Source organism: Dama dama, chromosome 11, assembly GCF_033118175.1.
Source record: "Dama dama isolate Ldn47 chromosome 11, ASM3311817v1, whole genome shotgun sequence".
NCBI lineage: Eukaryota > Metazoa > Chordata > Mammalia > Artiodactyla > Cervidae > Dama > Dama dama.
In genome coordinates this window covers 98,061,470-98,083,980 of record NC_083691.1, presented here as the reverse complement: position 1 = coordinate 98,083,980, position 22,511 = coordinate 98,061,470, and the positions used below count along the sequence as shown (strand labels likewise).

General features: G+C 47.7%; 2 protein-coding genes across 7 annotated transcripts in view; one reads left to right on the top strand and one right to left on the bottom strand.

Moving 5' to 3' along the window:
- The window catches only part of EIF5B (eukaryotic translation initiation factor 5B), a 74,394-nt gene extending 68,069 nt beyond the window's left edge, over window positions 1-6,325 (top strand). For both annotated transcript variants that reach the window (XM_061155931.1, XM_061155930.1), the window contains exons 18-24: window positions 261-392; window positions 1,799-1,930; window positions 2,037-2,113; window positions 2,227-2,391; window positions 3,159-3,297; window positions 4,449-4,610; window positions 4,920-6,325. In XM_061155931.1, coding sequence (XP_061011914.1) covers window positions 261-392; window positions 1,799-1,930; window positions 2,037-2,113; window positions 2,227-2,391; window positions 3,159-3,297; window positions 4,449-4,610; window positions 4,920-5,027 — 915 coding nt within the window. In that variant the 3' untranslated portion in view covers window positions 5,028-6,325. The remainder of the gene's footprint in view (window positions 1-260; window positions 393-1,798; window positions 1,931-2,036; window positions 2,114-2,226; window positions 2,392-3,158; window positions 3,298-4,448; window positions 4,611-4,919) is intronic.
- Window positions 6,326-6,538: 213 nt separating this feature from the next.
- REV1 (REV1 DNA directed polymerase) overlaps window positions 6,539-22,511 on the bottom strand; it is an 86,426-nt gene continuing 70,453 nt past the window's right edge. For 4 of the 5 annotated variants that reach the window (XM_061155925.1, XM_061155927.1, XM_061155926.1 and 1 more), the window contains 11 exons: window positions 17,031-17,251; window positions 16,595-16,767; window positions 11,941-12,043; window positions 11,051-11,216; window positions 10,736-10,932; window positions 9,462-9,695; window positions 8,826-8,946; window positions 7,880-8,100; window positions 7,618-7,774; window positions 7,250-7,352; window positions 6,539-6,947 (listed from right to left, as the gene is read on the bottom strand). In XM_061155925.1, coding sequence (XP_061011908.1) covers window positions 6,836-6,947; window positions 7,250-7,352; window positions 7,618-7,774; window positions 7,880-8,100; window positions 8,826-8,946; window positions 9,462-9,695; window positions 10,736-10,932; window positions 11,051-11,216; window positions 11,941-12,043; window positions 16,595-16,767; window positions 17,031-17,251 — 1,808 coding nt within the window. In that variant the 3' untranslated portion in view covers window positions 6,539-6,835. Of the gene's footprint in view, window positions 6,948-7,249; window positions 7,353-7,617; window positions 7,775-7,879; window positions 8,101-8,825; window positions 8,947-9,461; window positions 9,696-10,735; window positions 10,933-11,050; window positions 11,217-11,940; window positions 12,044-16,594; window positions 16,768-17,030; window positions 17,252-22,511 lie in introns of those variants that run through there. The other variant, XM_061155929.1, reaches the window with a different exon arrangement.

Here is a 22,511-nt window from a genome sequence, read left to right as displayed (position 1 = left end):
AGATAAGTAATTAGCAGTAAGTATTGTGGCATTTTCTGCTGTGACTCGTTTGTTTACTCATTCTGTGGTATCTTTGGAATCAGCTTACTTAGCTTTAATGTTGACTTTATCAGTCTTTGATTTGTATTTATTTCTTTATGCATGTACGTTAGCAAACTCTTCCTGTCCCAAAGTCATGACAGTATCATCATGACAGTGTCCTTGTTCCCTGCTAGCCACCTTTCATGTAAATGTAGTAACAACTGTTTTGATCTCTGTAGAACCAATATGAGAAGCATAAAGAGGTAGAAGCAGCTCAGGGGGTAAAGATTCTTGGAAAGGACCTGGAAAAAACATTGGCTGGTTTACCCCTCCTTGTGGCTTATAAAGAAGATGAAATCCCAGTTCTTAAAGTAAGTTCATTTATTTCTTCCTCCAGTGATGTTTTGTGTTGTATATTGTGTGAGGAGGGCACATGCTGAGAATGAAGAATAAAATAGGCACCTTTGTCTTTGTGGAGACTTCTCTGGGCCTCTTAACAAATGGTTGATGGTTTAGAATTACTTCCGTTCGTATAATCACAAATTGGCATAAATGATCATTTATATACATTAAAGTTAGAACATTTTATTTAAGAAATGAACCAGGGACTTTCCTGGTGGTCCAGTGGTGAAGACTTTGCTGCGGGTTCAATCCCTGGTTAGTCCCACATGCCTCATGGCCAAAAAACCAAACATAAACCAGAAACAGTGTTGTAACAAATTCAGTACAGATTTTAAAAATGGTCCACATCCCAAAAAAAAAAAAAAAGAACCAGAAACTGGAAGTTCTCCATTCGTGTTTATTTTTTTTAAGATACTCAGTTATATAGACTGGGCTTCCCTGGTGGCTCAGATGGTAAAGAATCTGCCTGCAATGGAGGAGACCTGGGTTCAATCCCTGGGTTGGGAAGATCCCCTGGAGAAGGGAATGACAACCCACTCGACTATTCTGGCCTAGAGAATTCTATCCACAGAGGAGCCTGGCGGGCTACAGTCCGTGGGGTCGCAAAGATCGGACACGACCGAGCCACTTTGACTCAGTCGTAGAGACAGAACTAACGGATCTCTGACTGGGTTCTAGAGGTCCTTTTAAAGCCCGTCTGCCAGGTGGCGCACCTGAGCCCAGCGGGGCTTCACAGAAGCAAATGCTGAGACATGACTGTTCTCTCATGAAGAGAAAAATCCCCTGTTGCCCGCACAGGGCTCCCGTGTGCTGGGGCCGCTGTCCTTGAGGCAGCACCCAGGCACTGTGCTCAGTCAGTCGGCCACTTCAGGGCCAGTGAGGACAGGGCGTCTCTCTCGCCAGTCTCCGGGAGGCCATGGACGGGGCTTGCGTGACAACGACAGGGTGGTTTTACTGACCTCTGGTCAGAATCTCTTCACCTTCTAAGGAACAGTGATGAAATAAAGGACTGTTGAGATGAGGGGGTTTGACCATCAAACCCGCTGGGCTCAGGACTCCTTACCACATTACATCAGTACTTTTATCTTCCAGAAGATTATTATGTCATTCCTTTCATCCATCTGCTTTATATCTACTCTGCCAGGGTACCCTGGTGCAGAGGTTTCACACGTCCCAACATTAATCAGCCTAACAGCCCAGGTCTGCACCCACGTCTCTTCTTCCCTTCCCGCACAAGTTTACCATGCCTTGCCCGCATTCAGCCTTGGGTTCATATTTTCAGATGAACACTTAATCAAAAAGAGAAACAGTTTAATTCTAGGCTGCTGAGATAGTGGCTTATTTATAACCTTGTCAAATGTCGTTTATTCTCAAGGATGAGCTGATCCACGAGTTAAAGCAGACACTGAATGCTATCAAGTTAGAAGAGAAAGGCGTCTACGTCCAGGCCTCGACCCTGGGATCTCTGGAAGCTCTCCTTGAATTTCTGAAGACATCAGAAGTGCCCGTAAGTCATGGGGCTGACTGCCCAGAACTCAGTGGGAGGCGCTGTCTGGGGGGGCTGTCCCATCACCTAACATAGGCATCTGAACTGGGAAACCCCCTTTTTACAGTATGCAGGGATCAACATTGGGCCTGTCCACAAAAAAGATGTCATGAAGGCTTCAGTGATGCTGGAACACGACCCTCAGTAAGTCACTTCTCTGCGCTGAAGGCTTGCATGCTGCCTGTTTGATTGAGTAGGACTGTTAAGACACGATCTGTATTTCATCAAATAATCCTTGATGTGTTTTAACCTTGCAGGTATGCAGTGATTTTGGCCTTCGATGTGAGAATTGAACGGGATGCACAAGAAATGGCTGACAGTTTAGGAGTTAGAATTTTTAGTGCAGAAATTATTTATCATTTATTTGATGCCTTTACGAAATACAGACAAGACTACAAGAAACAGAAACAGGAAGAATTTAAGTAAGTTGGTAATTGTACCTACTTTGGATCTGTGCTAACACAGCTGATGATGTGACTGTCTACAGTACCAGACAGCTATGTGTGGGCAACAGAAGCATGGCACTTGATCTCCTGGAGGCTGCGTCCTGCGGAGATGTGTTAGCACAGATCAGGCCCACCTGAGACGCACAGTGTGTGAACCCACGCTCTCTTTAACGTTTCTGTTTAGTGTTTGGTTTTCCAGTCGGCAGACCTAGGTTGCATTAACGGGCTGGGGATGCATCTTGCTGGGGTCCTCATCTGGGGTCACGTGGACCAGTGTGAGTGGGGAATTAGAAAGTGAAGGAGCCCTACTCCTCCAGCAAATCTCCAAGGGCGACCCTAGCAGGTCCCTTCTCTTGGAGCTCAGGGCTAAGACAAGCAGAGAACACGGGAGAAGCTGGGAGAAGCAGGGTAAAGCAAGGAAGGGCCTCAGGCGAGCTGAGGTTGACAGTGTGGCTGGGGAGGGGGCGGCGGGGTGAGAACAGCCCTGGCCACCAGGATGAGTGCTGGGGTGGAGGCACCGGTGACCTCGGGGAGAGCGACGGGAAGCACGTGCAGAGAAGCGGGCAGTCCGCGTAGTCCAGGCGGGACGTGGGTGGGGCTGGCCAGCAGGGCCTGAGTGGGGGCCAGCCTACCTGCTGCCCTCCCCTGAGGGGAGGGGACGTCTCATGGTCACCTGTGCTTGCTTTTTCTTGCATCTTAAGTGATTCTGTAAGCTCAAAAATTCTTGGGTTTTATTCTTTTAGGCACATAGCAGTATTCCCCTGCAAGATAAAGATCCTCCCTCAGTTTATCTTCAATTCTCGGGATCCGATAGTGATGGGTGTGACTGTGGAAGCAGGGCAAGTGAAGCAGGGGACACCCATGTGCGTGCCCAGCAAAAATGTAAGTTCTGGGTGTACTTAGAAAAGTCTTCTCTTAAAGCAGTCCTGGTAGTTCGGGAGTGACGACAGAAAGCCCAGCAGAGCCTGTCCCTCACTGTACGTTATTCCTTGGTGCCGGTTCCTTATCAGTGTCAATTCTTAGCTCCTGGTGTCAGTGCTTGAAGCAACGAAAGCTGCAGAATTATCAACCTTGATACTTCTAAGTCTGGGAGAAAATTCAGACTAGACTAATGAACACGCATTCATCTTTCCTCTGGATTAGGGTCATACCTAAGGAAAAGTAACATTGAGTAAAACCCTGTAATTCACAGTTCTCATTCATACTTCACCAATAGTGCCCAAAATGTCTTCGGTCATGTTGTTTGCTGATCCGGCCCAGGGCTCCGTCCAGAGGTTCGGGGTCTGGTTATTAGCACTTCGATCTCAATCAGGAACAGCCCATCATCCTTTCTGAAGAGTCCAGACCAGCAGTTTCACAGAGGGCTCCTCAGCCTGGATTTGTCTGGTGGTTCCCATGTGGCTGGGTGCAGGTTACAGTGACTGGGAAGGCCACTCAGCATCTCCGTCGGGGACAGGTTTGCCCCACTTAGCACTCACTGTCCTCCCCTGGGCAGTGGTTATGCCTTCTCCCCACCCTGGACTTTGCTTCAGGCATCTTGTACAAAGGGTTTGTCTCCCTTGGTACCCCAGTTATCCGGTGTTTGATCCTTGTGTGCTTGCCCTTGGCACTTGGAGCCTTCTCCCCCTTGCTGGTGCACTAAGGTGCCCCAGGAGGCCTGGCTCCCGAGTGGGCGGGGGACCTGCCGTCCTCTGCACACCGTGACTCAGCTGCTCCTCGGGGTCATTGCTCCTGCACCGTCTCAGTGGGCTGAGCTGGACACTTCCTGGCAGCAGGGGCCCCTGGTGTGGCTTTAGCCAGACTAGACTCCGTTTTCACTCGTGTTTTCCTGGGTAGGGATCCAGGCAGCAGAGTGGTGCTGTGGCTGCCCTCACTGTGGCTGAGGGCAGCTGGCTCAGCGCTCGCCCCACGTGGGCTCCTGCCCCTCACCCCAGGCTTGTTTCTATCCCCCCTCCTCCGGCAGCTGTCACGCAGAGGGCAGGGTAGAGACAACTCAGTGCCTCCGCTCACACTGCAGTTTCTGTTCTTTACAGTTTGTTGACATTGGAATAGTAACAAGTATTGAAGTAAACCATAAACAAGTGGATGTTGCGAAAAAAGGACAAGAAGTCTGTGTCAAAATAGAACCCATCCCGGGTGAATCTCCCAAAATGTATGGACGCCATTTTGAAGCTACAGACATTCTCGTCAGTAAGGTAAGCCGCTCACTCAGCAGTTGAGGGAGGGGGCTGTCAGCTCTTCCGATGACTTTACTCGGGAGCGGAGGGCGGATGTTTAGAACCTGAAGGGACTGGATTCTTCATTAAGGCTTGGCCTGGCGTCCAGCCGCCTCAGAGCATCTGCTCGAACATCTAGGTTGGGTCCCCTCTGCCCGCCTTGCCGAGCAGAGTGGGGGGCACTGGGCCTCTGCCTTGGTTAAGTTCCGCCTGAGCTTTCTTGGTGACGACAGCAACTGGCACTCGTCGGGACGTGGTTTTGTTTACTGTCTACCTCGGGCCTTGCAGATCAGCCGGCAGTCCATCGACGCCCTCAAAGACTGGTTCAGAGACGAGATGCAGAAGAGTGACTGGCAGCTTATTGTGGAGCTGAAGAAAGTGTTTGAGATCATCTAAGTTTTCCACCCCGGGCAGGAATTGGAGTCAGCGTAATAATATGTGGTAATATCACCAAGAAAAACAAGGAATGGACCTGTCGGAACACTGATTGACCTTAAGTATAGAAGGAAAAAACTAGGTGTATAAAATGTTTTCCATGAGAAACCAAGAAACTACACTGGTTTGACAGTGGTCGATACACGTCCCCACAGCTCCGACGTGCCTGTTCACTCGCCCACGCCCTCCCCAGCCCCTCTCTACTGGCTGCTGTTTTAAAGTCTGCCCTTCCTTCCCCAAATCTGGATTTTTATTACAGATCTAAAGCTCTTTCAATTTTATACTGATTAAATCAGTACTGCAGTATTTGATTAACCAAGCTTCTGCAGATTTTGTGATTCTTGGGACTTTTTTGAGGTAAGAAACACGTCTTTATTTATGCATATCCTTCCCAGTGATTCTTCCAGCGTTCTTCTGCCATATGCCCTTAGGAATTTTTTAAAATAGAAAATTAGGCTTTCTTGATATTTCTTTATCTGCTTTGTGTGAAACCATGGTGTCAAGCATCGCCGGCTGCCCTTTACTGCTTGTGTGGTCATGAGAGTCCACAGTTCTCAGCACCGTCCGCAATTCCAAGAAAGAACCCAGAGGCTGCATAGTTGCTCTCCCAAGTCTCCTTCTGGTATAGCACGTTCTCTCAAGGACAGGAACTGTCTGATTAACTGTTAACATGAGGGGTTTTTATACATCAGTCTGGGTCTGTTTTGTCCTAGCAGGTTCTATCATGCATACATTTTCTGATGAGACAATCAGTAGGGTGTTGATTAACTGTCTGGACTTTGTAACAACTTAGAAATACTGAGACATAACAGTTTCTTCATATTAGTAATTTGGTGGTAGCTAGTCCCCTAAGGTTTTCCTGAAGAATATGGGAAGTGGGTCCCTGAGATAAGCAGTCTGTTAGCATCAGACTAGTACCTGACTACCTTCTATAGCACAGTGTTGAATGAAGTCAGTGTGGGTGTTGGATAGCAGGTGTTCCCAAGTATTCACTGGCATAGAATTATAAACTATATTTTTAAAGTATTATAACATATAGCATAGACGAATACTTTTATATACATTTGAAAATCTGTACCATTCATTCTTCATTATTATTAAAGTTTCTCAAGGGCCAGTAGAGGCAAAGACAAAAAAAACCTCTAAACCATCTGGGGGACGTGATTTTCCCAGGAAAAACTTAGTCTTCATTGTGTGTGTGTTCTAATTCAGAATATGTAAATTCCTCCACTTGGAAGAAGTAAAGGAGATTTTCTTAACATGGTCCTGTGTTGGTGCTTTGGGTTAGGAGTGAGTGCACGCTTTCTTTACCCTTGCTTGGTTGGCACAAGTAGAACGCCAGTCAGAGCTCTCAGGGATTTCAGAGCTTAGCACGGAGCCTGTAACCGTCCGGCTGGGAGGGTTTTCAGCCTCTTTAAGTAGAATAGTTCAGGATTTGCTTCCTAAAGGAGTCACAAAAAGGAGCCTGTACAAAATATACATACAGTTCTTTATTAAACAACTGTAAACACTTCACTGTAAAAATCCATAAAACTTTATAAACAAACATTTTGTAAATAGAATCTATGCTACAGTAAAAGAACACAATTATTTACATGCAATACTGACAAATTTGGCACTTACTGAAAAGAAATGTACAAAAACACTTGGCTTAAAAAGAAATTTAAAATTATAAAACTCAGAGCATTACTATCATGCACTTTGCAAATACCTCACGAGCACTTATGGCACAGCTAGTGGAGAGCGCCAGGCTCCCTGGTAATTCATCTTCATGTGACTTTTAATGTGCTTCCGTACGTTTGCTGTAAAACCACCTGAACATTGTCGAGAATAAAGTCAAATGCCATATTCCAAACCGACTCCACCGACTGCTGCATCAGCCTACAGGCAGGAGAGGAGAGGTTAGCGTATATATATGAAGGTTAAGGGCTTTAACGTCTTCAGTATAGACTTAAATTTGAGAGGAGGAATCTCGTTTTGACCCCTTTTACTCCCCAGTCACTATTAGCTGGTGTTCAAAATGAACTTACCGCTCTCACATCAGTACCTCCGAGGAGCACAGTTATTAACCTAAACCTACGTGATGTCCAGAAGGAATGCAGCCTGCTTGCGCCCCCCTGCCACCCTCCCCCGCCCCACGAGCCGTGGTGACAGACATGTTGGTAAAATCCTGAGTAGTTTACCTTTTCATGTATTTTATAACGAGGTCCAATTTTTCCAAATCCTTTTCCTCTATTAGATCAGTGCAGTATTTTACAACTTGCAGAATGTCTTCCTCCATCGGATCTAGAGCGGGGAGAGCACGTGTGAGGACCAGCTTGTCCTTCTGAAGGGGAAGGCCGCACTCAGTGGGGACGGTGGGGAGCCCTCACCCCGGGGGGGCTGCAGTGAGCGAGGCTGCAGAGCCAACCCCACAGTGCAGAAGACGGGGAGGTGGGTGTCAGAGGCTGGCTTATCAGACCTCGGAAACGAGTCCCTCCCTCTAGCTGAGTTCATGCTCTGCACGCCTGCGAGGCTGGCACATCTCAGGACCAACACCAGCGCCACCAACCTGAGATGGTGGTGATCCACTCTCTGAGCAAGGTCTTCACGTCACTGAACTCCACGGCTCCAGCCAGGTTGGGCGCGGGGGGCCTGACACTTGTGGACACGTCAGGCTGCAACCCAGAAAGGCCAGCAACACCTGAAGTGGAAGCAGAGAGTTCTCCCTGTTAAGAAAACAAATGATAACAAGTGCTGGGTTTACATAACATCCGGTACAGGAGGAGCTGATGAAGGAAGGGGTCAAGGTTTAAAAAGTGCAGAGCAGTTACCAGAGCTTTCTCTGATGTGGAACCTTCCTGTTTTAGAAACCCATCAATGAGCTTCTGGGGACTTGTGCAGGCCCCTGGCTGGGTCTTCGCCGGGCTGTTAACCAGCGTGGTTTTCAGAGGGCTCTGAATCTTTCTTTGGGGGCTGAGGGGACTTTTCTTCTTGTTTCTTTTCTTGTCTTTCGCCGCTGCTGGTTTTAGCTGCAGTAACGGGTTCTTTGGCACTAGAGGAAGATGGATGTAAGACCCTCAACAAACATGCCAGAGGGGGGAGCGCCGCAGGCCCCTTTTCTGCACGTGCAGCCCTGCATGCAGGTGTGGCCCAGCCTGAGGGCGGCCGCTGACAATGGCCCCAGTTCCTAGGGTTTGCTCAGCCCGGTGCTCACGGCCTCTGCTTATCTATCTGGGGGCTCACAGGAGTCAGTGAAAACAGGTGAATTACTTCCAACAGTTCAGCAGCACTACCATTCCGTTTTCATTTTAACAAGTTCTTATTGAAATGACTTCTGACCAGAGACTTAATGCCTTTTGTTATTGGAACGGAATGTTACTGGCCAGAGGTATTTCAGTGTTCACTTACATAACAAATCACTCACTGCAAAAATCCTCAGGTCAGTGAGGTGTTAAATGTGGTGTTTGTGATGCATGTTCAGAAAACCTTCAGATTCTGTGCTTTAAAGCTACATCCCTACAAGGAGCAGTCTCAAAGGATAACAGATAATTCAGAAGATTTCCGGGTGGTATCTTATTCAGATGTAAGAAGTTCCAGGTACGAATCCGCCTGGGACTCTGCGGCCTCCCCCGGACCACGTGCTAGTCCCTAGTCCTGTCTGAGGTGAGGAGCATGAACAGCACTGACCGACTGCCCCAGGCCCTCACACCCGCCAACCCAACCACACGCTCACTTCTCCCAGCCTCACTGCTGGCCCGGGAAACCTGCACAGCTCACCGGGGGCGCCGGCCGGCTGCTGGGGAGGGGCGTGCTCGCCCTGACGCTGCCTTTGGTCGTAGGCTGCTCTCAGCTCCTTCTGAAGCTCCGCAGGAAGAGCCGAGAACACCTCTGGATCCACCTGGCGGAAAGGAGAAGGTTCAGTCAGGCCTGGGCTGGCCACAGGCAGCTGGTTTATGTTCTTCACTAAATATTTCAAATCATACTGTTCTGATCTGTATGAATTCTTAATAGGTCCTCACTATCAAAGCTCATTACATTCTCACAAAGTTTTAGGCTGAGAATAAGGAATACAACTTTGAATATGAATTGATGAACAAAAACAATCAGGGCAAGAAGCATTAGTAGAAAAAGGGGAGCAAACTGCAAGAAAACAGGTGTGTGTAATGCTCCTGAAACCTCAAACCCTGACTGCTGTCGTCCCTGGTGCTGAGGGGGCCCAGGAACAGCAGACTGTTCTTTCTTTGGGGGGAGCTCTGGGCACCCCCACACCAGAGCCCCCCTCCTCTCCGCCCTGGTGTCCTGGCTGCTCTGTCAGCATCTGTCCCGCGGGTGATGTGGAGGCCGGCCGGGCTCTGCTTGGGAGGGGCAGAGGAGAAGAGAAGTGCTTGGGGCTGAACGGCCGCAGAGACTCACCTGGGAAAACGCCGGAAGGGCTATTAAGTTAATCCCCGTGTCGCTGCTAGGGTCTTGAGGTGCCGGTATCTGGAGCAGCACAGTCCCCACGGGCTGCGGCAGGATCCCTGTGCTGCAGCCGTTGATGGGCTCTCTCAGCCGCTCGCCCCGCGGTTCTGCCTGCTGCACCGCGCACGCCTGCTCCACCTGCTCCCGGAGGTCGGGCGGGAGCGCCTCCAGGACGGAGCGATCGAGCTGTGAGAGCAGACATGCTCAGAGACCACATCTCCTCTGGACACGGGCAGCAAACGCGAGGTACAGGTGCCCGGCTAGCAAGGCCACCCCCCAGACAGACCAACTTCTGCAATGTCTGGGATTTCGGCCATTGACGCCCGGCTCGTCCGACGTGGACTCGATATGACCAGCGCGGGCCCCTGGCTGGTTCCCAGGGTCAGCTCTGCCCCACCTCTTCACCGGACATCCTGCTCAGGGGCGGTCGTAGACCTTGCCCTGGAAATAGCCAGAGCCCAAGGCACATAGGCATTTCTGGGATGGGTCAGGAGTCAGAGGTTTGAGTTTCAGACAGGAGACTGCCTGCCTCACATCTATTTGAGAGCAGCAACCTAGAAAAAAAGGATTCTAGAAGCTTAACTCCGCTCCAGCCTACACACCAGAACCCCTGCCCGTCCGTGACATCCCCACAGGAACATGACTGCAGACACTGGGCAGGCCAGGCTGCCGTGCTGGGAGCCACTCCCCGGGGAACTCACCAGAAACCCGAGCCCTCCCCCGGCCCGTCACACCCCCTTTCCCTGGCCTCACAGCCCCCACTACTCAGGGGAACAGAGAAAAGGGATTTCCCCAACACAGCTTCCAAACAGCAAACACACCAATAGCATACCCTGCTTACAGCCCACATCAGCTGAGTGAATAGCTTGTGTGAGGAAAATCATCCACCCTACAGAGCGAGCTGCTTGCTAGGGCTGCAAGAAAAACCTCTGACATAAGGCCTCTGGAGCAAAGCTGTGCTGTTGACCAGGGTGAGTCACCACGATTACGTCTGGTGGCTGCTGATGGCGACAGCTCAGGAACTGGCTTTCATCCGTGCTGCATGACCTGCAGAGCGGCAGGTCTCCACGGGAGCACTCCTGCCTCTTGGCTGTTTCCCACTGGAACGAGCAACTGAATCCTCCCCGACAGGTAGCCCTTTCTTGGCCGTTATTGGTAAAGAAAACTCGCATTCCTGCTGTAAAGCTACTCGGGCTGACCTCACGTCGACAACCCTGAGCACCCACCTGGGAAGGTGACGGGACCTCGATGCTCAGGTTGAGTCTTGACTTGAAGCTGACGGGAGAATGCAGCCCGTTCCACTTGCTGGCACACTCGGCTTTGCTGGCACTGACAGGCGCGGCGCCCGACGTCAGAGGCAGAGACGGCACAGTGCAAGATCGAGAGGCAGCTGGCACTTCCAGATCCACAGCAGCCAGAAATACTGGAAATACAGGAGAGGTCATAAAATAGCTTCTTCACGCACAGAAGGCCTCATTACTCACGTAACTCGGCGTCAGGCTGCTGTTGAGCGTCGCGTGGAGCCCGCCGGCAGCACTGACCTTGTGCGGGCTCCTCTTCGGGGGGCTGCCTCGCCCGCTGGGCCTGCAGGAGCTCCAGGACCGAGGGGGCCCCGCCTGAACCGTGGCTGGGCTGGGCTGCTGTGCGGCTGAGGCACGCGGGAGGGTTTGGATTCGTTGGAACCAACTGATTCACATGAATCCCAACCTGGAACCAGAATGAAACAGGTTTCTAGGAAGAAAGGTTAAGTGAAAAGTATTCAAGCAGCCTTTTATATCATTTATTCCAAAACTACTTCTGCAGTAGCTGGTGAGCAGTTGAGTTCAACAAAATTTAACTAGGGGGCAGTCTCCTTGCAGCCCGACTTCATCTCTCATTTTTGGGGGGGCGGGGAGTGGGTGCACTGCAGGGAAGTGCAGGTAAGCAGCCCCGCCCTGGGGAGCACTCATTCAATTACTCCAGTGCTTGGGTGTGTGTGTCGGGGGGACTCTTAGCACCCCTACGGACATTTCAGTCCTTCCACAAAGCCCACACCATGCCACTAACTACTGTTGACTCACACGTGTGCACACACAACCTACAAAGGTTAACCTTTAAGAAAATTGAGGTTTTTACATCTAGATGCCCTCTCACCATCTGTTCTCCAAAGGTATCTTCACCTGCCTGGAGTAAAGTCTCCCTGCTAGGTGATCAGACCTCAGAGCAAATTTCTGACAAAAAAGGACCTCAGAGGTCAGAACATTTGCAGCCTCACAGTCCCCCCGGCCCTGCCCATTGCAGGGACCAGAGCAGCGGTCCCTGACTGTTTAACAGAAAAACGCTTTGAAAATTCAAGACCATGAGTGGGTGAAACCCTACACCGCACCACGAGCACCCTCAGATGAACCCTCAAGTAAGAAAAACGTTCCAGTCTAGGGTTTTACCTACTCACCCCTCGCATATCAGATATGTTGAGTTTCATCGCATGAAACATGTTCAGCGCGGCCGTGCCAATTAGTTTCGCACTGTCTGTTGCCTGGTCAAGAGTCACGGTCCTGCAAGTGATAGAACCAACTCTTTTGAAGAAAAAAAGCTACATTCCATATGTGTTCCCTAGTACGTATGTGGTACAGAACTGTTTTAAAAGATTAAAGTTGTAAAGAAAGTTAGCAGAAGCTTTAAGTAAATGGGATCCTTAAAAAGGAAGGTGTGTCTTCCTTCAGTGAAGGCAATAATGTGAAATCCATTATGCTGGCAACAAGGGGGAAAGGAAAATCAAGAACACTGGGACTTTCAGAGACCTGGTCAACTAAAAATACGCAGAGAAAAATGTCTCAGAGAAACTGTATTTTAATGTATATTTAATATCGGCACATGGTGCTGCTTCTAAACCATGAGTCTAAGTACAACGATATAGACTGCAACAGAGCTTTTAGGTTGCAAGACTATCTATGCTGACTTACGGTTACTACTCACGAGAGAAAGATGACTCCTGGATTCTCCTGACTGTTTTCAACATGTGAACATGCCCAACATAACTGTCCTTTTCTCCCAGAGGGTCTCCTAAGTGGACACAGAATGTGTGGACAGCTCTGACAAAGGAAGTGTGGTGGCTCCCTGTCTAAAACCCAGACTAGATTGTATAATTCTTACATCTAAAGACTCCTCAAGGAGGACCAGAGAATGTGCCAGCATTGGTGGTGGTGGTTTAGTTGCTAAGTCGTGTGCCTCTTGCAACCCCACAGCCTGCCTGGCTCCAATGTCCATGGGATTCTCCAGGCAAGAACACTGGAGTGGGTTGCTGTTTCCTTCTCCAGGGGATCTTCCCAACACAAGGATCGAACCCAGGTCTCCTGCACTGCAGGCAGATTCTTTACCAAGTAAGCTACGAGGGAACTGTGCCAGCATTATTAGGTGCCAAAAACTACCTTTACTCTTGATTTTTTCCATACCATGAATGCATCATGTTCTTATTTAGGAAAAGTCCCTGTTTCTTTAAAGAAACACATTTGCAAAAAATTTCCACTGATTACCTAATGGTAATCTTAAATGTATTTCACACAAATCAATAGAGAATAACTTAAAAGCAAAATTTGCAGGGGACTGTGGTGGTTTAAACATGTTTCTTTCCAAAACAACACTAAAACGGACTTGAAATTCCTTCCGAATGGTATAAACTCTTGAATACTGAAAGCAAATCAGTAAGTGGTAAGTTACCAAATGCCTGTTAAATGTGTAAAGCAAGGCACCCACTTTAGAAGCCAGTTCACAGTACAGAACCTCGGATGGCTCAGCAGAGGTATGTGTGCGGGGGGGTGCCTCCTCCCCTGACAGCTTCCCAGAGACGGGGATGGTGACACAGAAGCTACAGACTGGGGCACAGCGAGGAGGAGCAAGGCCCCTCTGCAGCACAGGACGCCCCCCGAACCCCTCCTGAGCACCCAGACACCAGCTGCATGGCCCACCTTCTCGCCCACCCAGGGCTGCACGGCTCCCAGGAAGGATGGCAGACACCGCGCCGCCTGGTGAGTGACCGAAGACACGGCCCTCCATCGGCTCTCCCTGGCTGCGTGTCCTACTGAGAGTCCAGAGGCTCCCATGTTTCAGCAGTTCACTTACAGACGGTCAACAGCTATCAGGTAAATGCTTGAAGAAAATCTCTATTATGAAAGACAGCAACCGAAACTGGAATAAAAGGAACTTAAGAAACAGACTGATACTGGAACTAGAAGAATCTCCAGGAGGTGAGAGAAATTCTCTCTGTGAAGAGATACTGTAAATACTTAAGGTCCAAAGAATAAATTTAAAAACTAAAAATGTTAGTAGAAATGAAAAGTTTAGTTAGTAGAGATGAAACGTTAAAATCCACTGACAAAGTATGGGGCACAAAGACAAATGAAGACCGCTCCAGGACCCCTGTGATAACGAGGCAATCGGGGCAACCGCACCCCGAGAAGACGGTGGCAACGGAGCCTTTCTGCGTCTGAGGGAGGACAGCTGCTGGTCATGTCTATACTTCCGGTCAGCAGACCGCCGAGTACGAACAGAGATGGGTGTAACCCGTGAATTCTTGCTCAAGCTCTGAGCAGACCAGGGGCCCAGGGAGACGGATCCACACAGAAAAAGGACATCTCACAACTCCCAACTGTTCAGCAACTCTTAAAATGAATTCCGACTGGAGTAGCAGGCTGGGCTGCCCCGAGAGACAGGCCAGTAAGAAAAGACGTCAAAACCAGTAACGGACCTGCTGATGTGCTGATACAGAGTCACACTGGAAGGGAATTTGGGGGTACACTCAGCGGTAAATTCACAAAACAGCAAAACCAGATGCTCAGTAACTCGAGGAGAAACCATCAAAAGGAAAGAGAATGTTAGCCTAGTGGACAGTGTGGGGTATGTACAGTATATGCACGTCCTAACAGTGGAACACTGGATGGACTGAACAAAACCCACCAACTCTAGCAGGGGCAAAAGAAAAACACGTGCGAACAGCAAGAGGCGACGGAAGAAAGTGATCCGCTCTCTCCTACTGCACAGCCAGCTGACATTTTGGAAAACTATGGATGTGAGCATCAGAAGAAACCACGAAAGCACAACGGTGCTCGGAACCAGGGAGAAGAAAGGGGCAAGGGGGCTCGAAGCTGTTATTTGACCTTTTCAATTAATCACTTTTAAAAATACATATACAATTCAAAATAAAAACATATACACAAAAGAACCCCAAGAAGGAAAACTTCTTTTTCCAAAAGGAAAACTGTTATGAGAAAAATTTCCCTAAGTGGTAATGAAGTCACAGATCTCAATCTCCACGCGGCTCTCTGGCTTATGAAACTTTTGGCATTGCATTGACAGTGTCCTAACACATCTGTGAGTCACGAGACTGCAGGGAGTCTGAGGTCACAAAACGATCACTGAATTTAGCAGGCACACAAGACTCCAAACTGCAACCTTGTGGGAGCTTGCACTCTGCCGTCTCTCACATAGCCTCTATTTTACACAGCCTTTCAGATAAAAATCATTCTTCGTTACCACAAATCAAGTAAAAACAGGCCACAGGCTGGATGTGGGCCTCAGGAAGTAGTTTATCATCCCCTAAGTTAGAGGAAATACAGGATCAGTATTATAATATTTCAGAAGCTCTTACCTAAAGCTTCTCTTAGGCAGTTATGTTAGGCTCCCAAAATGTTAGGCTGAAATTAATGGCTTACAATTGACCAACATCTTATATTTATAAAATGACACTACTTTCAGTTAAAAAGTGTAATTATCATGCATTATCATGTCTTACACAAAGGTGAGGGCCAAGTGAAGCCCCCTGGCCTGCGTGTCCTACTAAGAGTCCAGAGGCGCCCGCGTTTCAGCAGTTCACATACAAACAGTCAACAGCTATCAGGTAAATATTTGAAGAAAATCACGTCTTACCCAAAGGTAAAGGGCGTGGTGAAATGAGCACTTTATTGCCAGCAACGCAGGCAGCTTTTGAACTGTCCTGTGTTTACTAAACCAGGGTCTTGTCAGAGATAGACACCTAGATACCCGTGGAAGAAACGGTCCGGTCTCTGAGAGTCACTTCAGAATAGCTGGGGACAGGGGAGGGCTGGTGCAGGAGCCCAGCAGCGACCATGGAGCTCAGGGGGTGGGGTGTGGGTTCAGGACGCTGCTCTCTACTTACACATGCATACATTTTCCAAAATAAAACTTTTCAATAGGACAAAAATGAACAAATACCAGTAACAGCAAGCAGATAAGTGTACATCAAAAATGCTGAATGAATATTATTGTTGAACTGGAGGGTGGGCTTATAGTTATATAGTTATAGTATAGTTAAAAATCCCATTTTTTTAGTGTTGTGTTGGTAACTAGATTTTTTGGAATATCTGGATTTTCCAAAAAGGCTTAAATGAAGGCAGATTTTCTTACTGAGCTTAGACTCAGCCCCTAGGTACACCAAAATACAGAGTCCTAAGAAACTGTAAGGTATTTAAAATTGAGTAGAGAGCAAGAAGAAACTACTACAGTGTATTTTAATTTACCCATCAGTCAGCCAAAGCTTTACAACAGTGTCCTGTATAGTATAAGTGGCACACAAAATTAGGTGTTTTCACACTGGCCGCAGATCTTACATCAGTCTTATATTAGTGGCCCTCACATTAAAAAAAGATAGGGTTTTAAAATGCTTTCTACCAATTTCCAGAGACTATCATGATTAATCTTTTCACAAAAAGGAAATCACACCTCCCTAAATGAAGTCAAGTCCTCACTGCAATCATTTTCTGAATGACTGATGCTTCCCCACGGGACCTTCCCACCAAGCCCACAAGCATCCCCCTTCCTGTCCCCGCACCGAAGCCCACGGCCTGCAGACCCCACGGACAGGACAGCCTGCCCCGTCGGGACACGCCGACAGGCTGGGGCAACCTGGCCCGGCAGGGCCGCTCCACGGCAAGGCCCGAGGCCTGGCTCTGCACATCACCCAGGAGGGTCAGTGTCTGCAGTTCTCTGGGCACACTTTTCCTTGGGTTTTTTTTTCTTTCCCATTTTCCATTCATTACAATGACCTGTAATGAAATATTGATATCTAATGTCCTTTTTATTAATAAGCTTACCTGGTGGTGATGTCACAAATGCCATGGCCTCCGTATTTGGCCGTTTCTACAGGGGCCCCCGGCTTCCGTACCATGATTTTGAGAGTCAGGCGTTTGCCCTTCATGCCCACAGCTTCAAGGCGCCGCTGAATTTCTTCTGAAAGACTCAGAAGAAAAGCTTCTGCTTCTTTTGGCTACAGAAAGACAAACATAAAAAATACCCATGTTATTTTCCTCCGCGCCTAATGGTTCTTCTCAAGTATATTAACCTTCCAGTATTTAATATGTGATTTACTGCACTGTCTGCTCTATTTAAGAACATACGTTCTGCCAGCTCTGGGAACAGCAAGGGTTTTAAGGCTTCATTTTAAGTATCAAGAGTCACGGTCTAGCTGGAGAGACAGGACTATGTGCAAATACGAAAAACAGAAGCTGAAACCTGTGAGGAGATCAGTACCTGGGAAAACCTTATTCCATAGTTGATCTCAGCTGAAACAGATTTTCTTTCCTTTTCAGTGCGAACTGGTCTGTCGTCCAAACCTCGGCAGAACCTATAAAGCATCTGACCAGTTTTGGGACCAAATTCTTTCTGGAGTTTGGCCATGGTCATATACTGCAAGTCTCCACACGTCCTAATCCCCAAAGACATCAGCTTGGATTCCATTGAACGTCCAACTCCTAGGAAAGGGACAGTTCCTTAATTCTGCATGTAAACTGTTAAAAACAACTCAGCGACACAAACTGCTAATGCACAACTAGTTTAAAATAATCTCCCTTATAGTTCTGAAGTGACATAACTGAAGCATCTCATAGATTAAGAATGTTTTTTAGTGCAAATCGTACTAGGAAAGTTATTTCTGGACACTGCTTCTCAATTTGGACTCCCCCTACAGGTGCGCCAGAACTTCTCAAACGGGTATTAGTAAGTTTTCCAAAAAATGTGATTTATTTTTATTACTGAGTAATAAAGTTTTCTATCTTAGTCACAAAATCAACGAAGTTACACACTGGCTTGAGGTGGTTCACAGCACGACTCAGACATTCTAGGAGACCAGGGAATGTGAGGGACTCTACCATGATTTCGGCGGTGACCAAACTTTGCAGTGGCTTCAGCCACGTTTTCTTTGAATGGGAACTAGAGTCAGAAGTCATGACAGGCCCATGCCCACATGCTCTCATACCAAACAAGGTGGCACAAGTGATGTGGGATAGTGTTTCCTGAGCCAAGTGGCAGCGAGCCGAGGACAGGCAGAAGTCTTCTACAAACGAGAACTATCTCCCTAGATAGGCAGCCAGTGTCCCGCGGCCAGCCCGGCACCCAGCAGCCCCCTCGTCACTGTCTGCAAGGTGGAGCCTCAGCCGAAGGGTGCTGGGCTCCTATCAATGTGGTCTCCACGTGCCGAGGTCAGTGAGCCCCTCAGAGACTCAGACTGAGGTTCCGGTCTCCTGGCTCCAGTTCTGAGTGGCCTTGTGGAGATAAGCAGTCCGTCCAGGTTCTGGAGGGGAACCTCTTATAGCTGTTGTGCGGACACATGGCTAGGAGGGAGGTGGACAACCTGATAAAAGGTATACAGCCACGGAAGGGGGAGGGGGACAAGTTTAAGTCAAGAAAATCTGTCCCCTGATGGAAGTCAGACGAGAGGCGCTAAGGGCGCTGCATCCCATTTGCGCCACTTTAAAGTTCAAGTCAGAACAGAGACCAAGCACAGACAGCAGGGTCTCAGTCAACAACCGGAGGAAGGGCAAGTTACACACTGCGCACCCTGTGCGCAGAAAGACAGAATTTTAAGTGAAACCTAACTGAATATAAGGGAAGGTTGCCGTTCCCTTCTCCAGGAGAGCTTCCTGACCCAGGGACCGAACCCTCGTCTCCTGCACTGCAGAAGGATTCTTTACTGATGAGCCACTGGGGAAGTCCTAGAGAGAGAAGGATCAGGCAGCAGCAGGCAGTGCGTGCGTGTGCGCCAAGTTGCTTTAGTCGTGCCCGACTCAGGGGCCCCATGGACTGTAGCCCGCCAGGCCCCTCTGTCCGTGGGATTCTCCAGGCAGAAGACTGGAGTTGCCAAGTCCTCCTCCAGGGGACCTTCCCAACCCAGGGATCGAACCTGCGTCTCTTGTGTCTCCTGCACTGGCAGGTGGGTTCTGTCCCACTAGTGCCACCTGGGAAATGACTAATTTTTAACAAGATAAACAGCTGCTTCCTTGTCAGAATTTTCAGAAACGTTTACTGCCTAGTCTCCTGTACATATGTGAAACCCATTTCCAAAGGAACAGCTCATATTTTAGATGGGTTACCAGCTCAGGGCAGGGATAACCACCGAAAATGCTGACATTTTACATACTAAAAAGTTCTAAAACCTGTCCAATAATAAATTGGGGACTTTTATAAAAGTCAGTAGTGTTATATGTCAGAGAAGGCAATGGCACCCCACTCTAGTACTCTTGCCTGGAAAATCCCATGGATGGGGGAGCGTGGTAGGCTGCAGTCCATGGTGTTGCTAAGAGTCGGACAGGACTGAGCGACTTCATTTTTCACTTTCATGCATTGGAGAAGGAAATGGCAACCCACTCCAGTGTTCCTGCCTGGAGAATCCCAGGGATGGGGTCGCACAGAGTCGGACACGACTGAAGTGACTTAGCAGTAGCAGCAGTGTTATATATAAAAATCTCACTGACAATTCTGGGTGGCCACAGCTGGCTACAAGCCGGTTCTGAAGGAGAGAGGAGCAGTGTGAGAAGGTGCTTTGTGGGAAGAAGTCCATCCTGGCTGCCAATGCTTCCCCCACATTTCAGCTGCCTCTTAGGAAATTCAAGGCTGTGCCAAAGGATTCAGCCAGGACACATAACTGCACACTTGCCCTTCAAAACATCAAGTCCTTTTGACCATGAAGCAAACGAAGGTGAAAGGTAAACTCTCTATTTCTGTGTTTAAAAAAAAAACACCCAAACCCAACAAATAAACTTAACAAAAAAGATCCAGTATGAAGATGGTGCTACGGATGGAACTGCATCCAGAATCTCAGGATTGCTATGCTGAAATCTTAATTCCCAGAATCTCAGAACACGACTAACTGGAGAAAGGTCCTTCATAAAGGTAATTACGGTAACAACAGGTCACACACGCGGGCCCTAATCCAGCATCCCTGCTGGCCCTGTAAGAGACCGGGACACAGACACGGAGAGTGAGCACCACGCTGAGAAGACAGCCACCTACAGGCCAACAGAGAGACCTCGAAGAAACCCGACCTGCTGACAATTCAACTGTGCACGTCTAGTCTCCAAGATCTTGAGGGAATAACTATCTGCTGTTTAAGTCACACAACCTGTGGTATTTTCTTATGGCAGTTTTAACAAACTAAAATAGATAACCAGTATCATAATCTTCAACTCTTAGATTTCACAGGCACTTTAAATATACTGGTTTCTTCTTATATATAACTGCAATAAGATGTGTTAGAAAAATGCTAAACTGTGTTGTCTAATAAGGTAGTTTGCTAGCATGATTTTATAAGGCTAATTACTCTTCAAATTTAACCTCAAACTGACCACCACAATGTTGTATTCCACGTTTCTGATACTAACACATTCTTCAGTTCACTCAGTTGTGTCCGACTCCTCATGACCCCATGGACTGCAGCACACCAGGCCTCCCTGTCATTCACCAACTCCTGAGCTTACTCAAACTCATGTCCATCCAGTCAGTGATGCCATTCTCTATCGTCCCCTTCTCCTCCCACCTTCAATCTTTCCCAACATCAGGGTCTGTTCTAGTGAGTTAGTTCTTCCCATCAGGTGGCCAAAGTATTAAGAGTTTCACCTTCAGCATCAGTCCTTCCAATGAATATTCAGGACTGATTTCCTTTAGGATGACTGGTTAGATCTCCTTTCAGTTCAAGGTACTCTCAAGAGTCTTCTCCAACACCACAGATCAAAAGCTCAATTCTTTGGCACTCAGCTTTCTTTATAGTGCAATTCTCACATCCATACATGACCACTGGAAAAACCATAGCCTTGACTAGACGGACGTTTGTTGGCAAAGTAATGTCTATGTTTTTTAATACGCTGTCTAGGTTGATCATAGCTTTTCTTTCAAACAGCGAGTGTTTTTTAATTTCATGGCTGCAGTCACCACCTGCAGTGATTTTGGAGCCCAAAAAAATAAAGTCTCTCACTGTTTTCACTGTTTCCCCATCTATTTGCCATGAAGAGTTTGGACTGGATGCCATGATCTTAGTTTTCTGAATTGAGTTTTAAGCCAACTTTTTCCCTCTCCTCTTTCACTTTCATCAAGAGGCTCTTTTGTTCTTCTGCGCTTTCTGCCATAAGGGTGGTGTCATCTGCACATCTGAGGTTATTGATATTTCTCCCGGCAATCTTGATTCCAGCTTGTGCTTCCTCCAGCCCAGCATTTCTCATGATGTACTCTGCATATAAATTAAGTAAGCAGGGTGACAATATGCAGCCTTGACGTACTCCTTTTCCTATTTGGAACCAGTCTGCTGGTCCTCGTCCAGTTCTAACTGTTGCTTCTTGACCTGCATACAGATTTTTCAGGAAGGTCAGGTGGCCTGGTATTCTCATCTGTTGAAGAATTTTCCACAGTTTGTTGTGATCCACACAGTAAAAGGTTTTGGCATAGTCAATAAAGCAGAAACAGATGTCTTTCTGGCACTCTCTTGCTTTTTCAATGATCCAACAGGATGTTGGCAATTTGATATCTGGTTCCACTGCCTTTTCTAAATCCAGCTTGAACATCTGGAAATTCACAGTTCACGTACTGTTGAAGCCTGGCTTGGGGAATTTTAAGCATTACTTTACTAGTGGGTGAGATGAAATGCAATTGTGCAGTAGTTTCAGCATTCTCTGGCATTGCGTTTCCTTGGGACTGGAATGAAAACTGAACTTTTCCAGTCCTGTGGCCACTGCTGAGTTTTCCAAATTTGCTGGCATATTGAGTGCAGCACTTTCACAGCATTATCTTTCAGGATTTGAAATAGCCCAACTGGAATTCCATCACCTCCACAAGCTTTGATCGTAGTGATGCTTCCTAAGGACCACTTGACTTCGCATTTCAGGATGTCTGGCTCTAAGTGAGTGATCATACCACCATGATTATCTGGGTCATGAAAATCTTTTTTGTATAGTTCGTCTGTGTATTCTTGCCACCTCTTCTTAATATCTTCTGCTTCTGTTAGGTCCATATCATTTCTGTCCTTTATTGTGCCCATCTTTGCATGAAATGTTCCCTGAGTATCTCTAATTTTCTTGAGGAGATCTCTAGTCTTTCCCATTCTATTGTTTTCCTCTATTGCTTTGCACTGATCACTGAGGAAGGCTTCCTTATCTCTCCCTGCCCTTCTACGGAACTCCGCATTCAGATGGGAATATCTTTCCTTTTCTCCTTTGCTTTTCACCTCTCTTCTTTTCTCAGCTATTTGTCAGGCCTCCTCAGACAGCCATTTTGCCTATTTGCATTTCTTTCTCTTGGGGATGGTCTTGATCCCTGCCTCCTGTACAATGTCACAAACCTCTGTCCATAGTCCTTCAGGCTCTCTGTCTATCAGATCTAATCCCTTGAATCTAATTGTCACTTCCACTGTATAATCATAAGGGATTTGATTTAGGTCATACCTGAAAGGTCTGGTGGTTTTCCCTACTTTCTTCAACTTAAGTCCAAATTTGGCAAAAAGAAGCTCATGATCTGAGCCACAGTCAGCTCCCAGTCTTGTTTTTGCTGACTATATAGAGCTTCTCCATCTTTGGCTGCAAAGAATATAATCAATCTCATTTCAGTGTTGACCATCTGGTGATGTCCATGTGTAGAGTCTTCTCTTGTGTTGATGGAAGAGGGTGTTTGCTATGACCAGTGTGTTCTTTTGGCAAAACTCTATTAGCCTTTGCCCTGCTTCATTTTGTACTCCAAGGCCAAATTTGCCTG